At 38.6% G+C, this 7,486-nt stretch overlaps 1 protein-coding gene across 1 annotated transcript; it reads left to right on the top strand.

The window, feature by feature from the left end:
* The first annotated feature begins 4,934 nt into the window (after positions 1 to 4,934).
* LOC114613623 (60S ribosomal protein L38) lies at positions 4,935 to 5,264 on the top strand. The gene has a single exon (XM_028758980.1). It carries the CDS (start codon positions 4,992 to 4,994, stop codon positions 5,202 to 5,204), a length of 213 nt encoding a protein of 70 aa, XP_028614813.1. The 5' UTR covers positions 4,935 to 4,991; the 3' UTR covers positions 5,205 to 5,264.
* The last annotated feature ends 2,222 nt before the right edge of the window (positions 5,265 to 7,486 follow it).

The following is a 7,486-nucleotide window of genomic DNA, read 5'->3' as shown; positions in this document are numbered from 1 at the left end:
TCAATATTTTCCACCATATCTTCTGCATTTGAGATTCTTTCTTCTATCTCTTGTATTCGGTTGATGATGCTTGCATCTATGACTCCTGATCTCTATCTTAGGTTTTCTATCTCCATGGTTGTCTCCCTTTGAACTTTCTTTATTGTTTCTATTTCCATTTTCAGATCCTGAATGTTTGTGTTTAATTCCTTCTTTGTGTTTTCTTGCATTTCCTTAAGGGATTTCTGTGACTCCTCTTTAAGGGCTTCTACCTGTTTACTTGTACTCTCCTGTATTTCTTTAAGGGAGTTACTTATGTCCTTCTTATAATCCTCTATCATCATCATGAGAAGTGATTTTAATTCTGAATCCTGCTTTTCCGGTGTTATGGGGTGTCCAGGGCTTGCTATATTGGGAGAACTGGGTACTGATGATGCCAAGAAAGTTTGGCTTCTGTTGCTTATGTTCTTGCACTTGCCTTTTACCATCTGGTTAACTCTAGTGTTACCTGTCCTCACTGTGTAAGACTGGAGTCTATATTTCCAGTTACCTTGCTTGTTGCAGAGCTCCTCAGAGTCCAGATGTCTCTGTGGTCTTATGATCCTAATCTCCTGGGTGGAAGAACTCCTGGGACTCAGGCCACCTCGTGGATCTCGAAAGTCTTCTGCTCTGGGTGCAGTGGTTCCTCTAGGATGGCTCAGGATACGATGTCTCCCAAGTGCAAACCACCTTGGTGTCTGCTGCTCTGAGTGCAATGGCTCCTCTAGGATGGCTCAGGATTCAGTATCTCCATAGGAGCAAACCAACTCTGTGTTGGCTGCTCTGAGTGCAGTGGGTCCTCTAGGATGGCTCAGGATTCAGTATCTCCACAGGAGCAGACCAGCTCTGTCTGTCCCAGCCCAAAGGACCAGGCAGGGGTGGAAGGGAAGTGGAATTCCGGAGGGGCGGGGTTTGGGTAGCTGGTGTGTCCTGAATGTCCCTGGCTCCCAGATGTATCTCTGGGGCTTAGGGAGTGAGATGGAATTCTTACTGGCAGCTCTGAGTGCAGTGGCTCCTCTAGGATGGCTCGGGATTCAGTATCTCCACAGGAGCAGACCAAATCTGTGTCTGCCCCAGCCCTGTTAATAAAATCTTAATTGCCTCTCTCCCTCTCTCCTTTCCTCTTTCTCTCTCGACCAAAGACCTCCTCTCCCACTGATGCCTGACAAGGCCATCCTCCACTACATATATAGCTAGAACCATGGGTTCCTCCATGTGTGTTCCCAGGCTGGCAGTTTAGACCCTGGGAGCTCTGGTTGGTTAGTATTGTTGCTCTCCCCATGGGGTCTCAAGCCCCTTCAGGTCTTTCAGTCTTCCCTTTAACATTTCCACTGGGGACCCTGTGATCAGTTCAATGGTTAGCTGTGAGCATCCACCTCTGTATATGTCAAGCTCTGGCAGAGCCTCTCAGCAGACAGCTATATCAGGTCCTGTCAGCATCTACTTCCTGGCATCCACAACATTGTCTGAATTTGGCAACTACACATGGGATGGATTCCCAGGTGGGACAGTCTCTGGACGCTCCCTCCTTCAGTCACTGCTCCACAATTTATCACCATATTTCCTCCAGTGAGTATTTTGTTACTCCTTCTAAGAAGGATCAAAGCACTCACACTTTGATTTTCCTTCTTTTTGAGCTTCATGTGGTCTGTGAGTTGTATCTTGGGTATTTTGAGCTTTTGAGCTAATATCTACTTATCAGTGAGTGCATACCATGTGTATTCTTTTGTAATTGGGTTACCTCATTTGGGATATTTTCTAGTTCCATCCATTTGCCTGTAAATTTCATGAAGCCATTGTTTTTAATAACTGAGTAGTACTCCATTGTGTAAATGTACCACATTTTCTGTATCCATTCCTCTCTTGAAGGACATTTGGATTCTTTCCAGCTTCTGGCTATTCTAAATAAGGCTGCTATGAACATAGTAGAGCAGGTGTCCTTGTTACATGTTGGAGCATCTTTTGGGTATATGCCCAGGAGTGGTATAGCTGGGTCCTCAGGTAGAAATATTTCCAAATTTTTGTGGAGCTTCCAGACTGATTTCCAGAGTGATTATACCAACTTACAATCCCACCAACAATGGAGGAGTGTTCCTCTTTCTCCACATCCTCGCCAGCATATGCTGATCTCTGAGTTTTTTATCTTAGGCATTCTGACTGGTGTGATGTGGAATCTCAAGGTTGTTTTGATTTGCATTTCTCTGATGACTAAGGATGTTGAACATTTCTTTAGGTGCTTCTCAGCCATTCGAGTTTCCTTGGTTGAGAATTCCTTCTTTACCTCTGTACCTCATTTTTTAATACGGGTATTTGATTGTCTGGAGTCTACTTTCTTGATTTCTTTGTATATATTAAATATTATTCCTCTATCTGATGTAGGATTGGGAAAGATTGTTTCTGAATCTGTTGGTTGCCATTTTGTCCTATTGACAGTGTCCTTTGCCTTATAGAAGCTTTACAATTTTATGATGCTCCATTTGACAATTCTTGATCTTAGAGCATAAGCCATTGGTGTTCTGTTAAGGAACTTTTCCCCTGTGCACATGTGTTCAAGGCTCTTCCCCACCTTCTCTTCTATTAGTTTCAGTGTATCTGGTTTTATGTGGAGGTCCTTTATCCACTTGGACTTGAGCTTTGTACAAGGAGATAAGAATGGATCCTTTTGAATTCTTCAACATGCTGACCTCCAGTTGAACCAGTACCATTTGTTAAAAATGCTGTCCCCTTTCCACTGGATGGCTTTAGTTCCTTTGTCAAAGATCAAGTAACCATAGGTGTGTGGGTTCATTTCTGGATCTTCAATTCTATTCCATTGATCTTCTTGCCTGTCTCTGTACCAATATCATGCAGTTTTTATCACTATTGCTCTCTAGTACAGCTTGAGGTCAGGGATGGTGATTCCCCCCAGAAGTTCTTTTATTGTTGAGAATAGTCTGCCCCTTGATTGGTCCTTTTGGTTGGGACAGACACCTAGCTGGTCTGCTCCCGTGAACACACCATATCCTGAACCATCTTAGAGGAACCACTGCACTCAGAGCAGTGGGTAAGAACCCTCTCCCACTACCTTATGCCCCAGAACTATAACTGAATTAATGTTATGTCCAGCTACTTTGCTGAAGTTGTTTATCAAGTTTAAGAGTTCTCTGGTGAAGGTTTTGGGGTCGCTTAAGTCTACTATCATATCATCTGCAAGTAGTCATATTTTGACTTCTTCCTTTCCAATTTGTATTCCTTTGACCTCTTTTTGTTGCCTAATTGCTTTGGTTAGGATTTCAAGTACTATTTTGAATAGGTAGGGAAAGAATGGCCAGTCTTGTCTAGTCCCTGATTTTAGTGGGATTGCTTCAAGTTTCTCTCCATTTAGTTTGATGTTGTCTACTGGTTTGCTGTATATTGCTTTTACTATGTTTAGGTATGGGCCTTGAATTCCTGATCTTCCAAGACTTTTACCATGAAGAGGCGTTGATTTTTATCAAATGTTTCTCAGCATCTAGTGAGATGATCATATGTTTTTGCTTCTTTGAGTTTATTTATATAGTGGATTTTGCTGATGGATTTCTGTATATTGAACCATCCTTGCATTCCTGGGATAAAACCTACTTGGTCATGATGGATAATTATTTTGATGGGTTCTTGGATTTGGCTTGCAAGAATTTTATTGAGTAGTTTTGCATTGATATTCATAAGGGAGATTGGTCTGAAGTTCTCTTTCTTTACTGAGTCTTTGTGTGGTTTAGGTATGAGTGTAATTGTGGCTTCATAGAATGAATTGTGGAATAGTTTACATTCTTTCTCATACACACACACACACACACACAGACACACACAAAGACATCTTCCCTCAGCAAAACTATCTGCCATAGTTGAAGGCGAAAGAAAAATCTTACATGGTCTAGCCCTCTTATTTTTATATTTAACAAAAAGTTTGAACAGAATACTGAAATTGATATTTCAATTTGAGGAGAGGAATAAGTAAGTAAGTACAGCCCAGATCCTAATTAATGGAACAGTAAGAAGGGCTAAGAATACAAACAGAAGAGAATACCAGAATGCTTGCAATCAACACACACCTTTTAACAATATCTTTAGCTATTAGTGGCCTCAACTCTCTAATCAAAACACATAAGAAAACTGAGTGGATTAAGAAACAAAGTCCTTTGGTTTTGGAAAAATTATATATTTTTAATAAGTATCTGATTAGCCACTTAAAGGTGATATCTTGACTATCATAGAATATAAATAACTTTTCCTTGATTTTTACGTATTATCACATAGTTATGTGTCTTATAAAATGAATAAATCTTGTCTGTTATTTAAAAGAAACCCATCTTATCTGTAAGGTAGATGCCAACTTAAAGTGAAAGGACAGAAAAAAAAGGCTGAGAAGGGGGACGAGGAAGGGAGGGAGGGAGGGAAGAGGGAGGGAAGGAAGGAGAGAGAGAGAGAGAAGAGCAGAGAGAGAGAGAGAGAGAGAGAGAGAGAGAGAGAGAGAGAGAGAGAGAACCAGAAAGTTAGAAGGTGCCATATATATATTTGACAAAATATATCTGATAAAATAAACTTTAATCTAAAACTAATCAGAAGCGTCAAAGAAAGGTACTTTATTCTAAACAGTGGATGAATTATTCAAGGAAAAATATTATAATACAATATTAATATGCACCCAACTCTGTCACACTCAAGCTTGTAAGAAGTATACCAATGTAATTAAAGACACAGATTAACACAAATACATTAATAATAGGAATCATCAATACCCTCATTTTCTTAGGTAATCTGAAAAAGCAAAACTTAGAAAAACCCACAAAAACAAAACAGAGAAACCTAAAAATTAAGACATTTTACATCAAATAGACCTAAAGATAGCCAAAGAATATTCCAACCAAATACTAAAGAATATACATTCTAGCTTCTTTTTCCGTTCTCTTCCGTTCTCTCCCCTGTGAGGACGCCAGAACCGAACGCCCGTCGCCATGCCTCGGAAAATTGAGGAAATCAAGGACTTTCTGCTCACGGCCCGACGGAAGGACGCCAAATCCGTCAAGATCAAGAAGAACAAGGATAACGTGAAGTTCAAGGTCCGCTGCAGCAGGTACTTGTACACCCTGGTCATCACAGACAAGGAGAAGGCCGAGAAGCTGAAGCAGTCCCTGCCCCCAGGTTTGGCAGTGAAGGAGCTGAAATGAACCAGACCTCTGCATATGACTATTAAAAACCCTGAAAAGCCAAAAAAAAAAAAAAAAAAAGAATATACATTCTACTCAGCAGCACATGGAAGCTTCTCTAAAATGGACCATGCACTGGGAGTCAAAACTAACCTTATAAATACAGGAAATTTGAATTAAATTTCCCTAGATATAACTTCATCATCTTTTGAGATTCTAAGCTATTCTAGAGTAAGAATATTGCTCCTAACATTTTCTGAATCTCTCACGTACTACCTTCTAGTTGAATGGGCAATATTCTCTTAACTGATCAAAAAGAGTTTTATTTCTTTTATTTCCTTTTTGGGTAATTAGTTTTTGTTGTTCTACAGAGTGAAGACAGTAACTAATGTTAATAGTATTTAGCTAGCTGGAAAAAAAGATGGTTCACACTTGGACTTCTAGAATCACCAAATTTCAGCAATTTTAGATATGTAAATAAAATCCAAGATGATGATCTCATCTATATACTTTTCATGGTTCTGTGCCAGCAAAAATCTAGGGCAGTTGGACAAGTAATTCAGAACAAAGTAGTTATTGTAAAGGTCTGCTTTACTATACACCAGGCAAAAATCCTATCACTTGAGCTGTTAACTCTATGACTTTCTGTCTGTAATAAGGTATAGTATCCATTTATTATTAAGCATCCCACAAACAGATTTCTCTGCAGTTAGCTTTCTCCTGCCATGCTCAAAACCTGAATATCCACATAACCTGGTTTCTTGTATCTTCATTTCAGAAGAGAACAACAAGAACCTGACCGTGAACAGATTCACCCTTACTAAATTATATTTTGACATGATTTTTAAATATCAGTTACTGTGTTTACACACTTTATTTGAATTTTGTTAAGTTTATATTCCTTTCTCCAATCTTAAGCAAACTAAGATAGAGAACCATTCTCCAAATTAACCTATGAATCAGTAGTTAATTATTTGTTGGATATGACATATGTTCAATGTCCAGTGCTTTTCTGGGGGATAAATACAAACATGGCCAGTTTGTGCTCAATTCCCAAAAGACTTCCAAAACTGCTATAAATAATAATAATAATCATAATAATAATAATAACAGCAACAACAACAACTTGGATATGCAGAAGCACTGATACTGAAGATCTATAACACATTGTTATGGCTTGTCTACGATCAGCCCAGGAAGTGGCACTATTAGAAGGTGTGGCATTGTTGGAGTAGGTGTGTAACTGTGGTCTTTAATATCCTAGCCCTAGCTGGCTGGAAGTCAGTACTCTGCTAGCAGCTTTCAGATGAAGATGTAGAACTCTCAGTTCCTCCTGCATTATGCCTTCCTGGATGCTGCCATGTTCTCACCTTGATGATAATGGACTGAATCTCTGAACTTGTAAGCCAGTCCCAACTAAATGTTGTCCTTATAAGAGTTGCCATGGTCATAGTGTCTGTTCACAGCAGTAAAACCCTAACTAAGACACACATCATCTGAAATAATTTTATCTATAAAAACAATTAATACTTGGAAAAAGTTCCAAACATAAAAATAAAAAAAACAAAAACAAAAAAGGAAAAACAAACAAACAAACAAACAAACAAACAAACAAAGACAAGTTACCCTTCTGGGTTACATATTTGACATTTACCCAGCATTTCTCAAGAAAACCACTGACAAATTTTCAGTAAACAAAGTAATATTATTCTTGAGCATTCTAAAGTCATTCTTTACACAGCATTAGTCCACATCTGTACAAGGACATACTATCCATTGGCTGAGTCCCAACTGCCTCTAATAAATGTCAAGTGCTAATACTTAACCCTGAGCATTCCAAACACAAACTCAGACTTTAGGCAAATATATTATGACAGCCTTACATACAACAAAAAAAGAACACAGAAATTCCCCCTTATGGATATATGTTTATAAGCTATACTTTATTTCACAAGAATCCAGGATTCAACAAAACCTGCATCAAAAGCATCATCCAGCATCAACAAAACCAGGATCAAAAACTGACTCCAAAAGGAGGCAATTATAGTCATGACTAAAAACATATTTTAAACCCTTTGACAATTTCTAAATTAGCAATTTATTACCTAATTTATTGTGAATGTTTTTTCTTTGGTTAATTTTTATTGTGTATAGATAAAACACAATAATGGAGGGGTTTTTATTACAATCATTCTACATGCTTATTTTTGGACAACAAAGCTTAGAAAATTACTTACCTTTATTGTCAAACTGAAATATTATACTCATTGAACAACCCCCCATTTTCTCTCCAGCCCTGACAA

Source organism: Grammomys surdaster, unplaced genomic scaffold (assembly GCF_004785775.1).
Source record: "Grammomys surdaster isolate TR1022 unplaced genomic scaffold, NIH_TR_1.0 126248, whole genome shotgun sequence".
NCBI classification, from domain to species: domain Eukaryota; kingdom Metazoa; phylum Chordata; class Mammalia; order Rodentia; family Muridae; genus Grammomys; species Grammomys surdaster.
The sequence above is the reverse complement of the archived record's forward strand: the minus strand, read 5'-3'. Positions and strand labels throughout refer to the sequence as shown.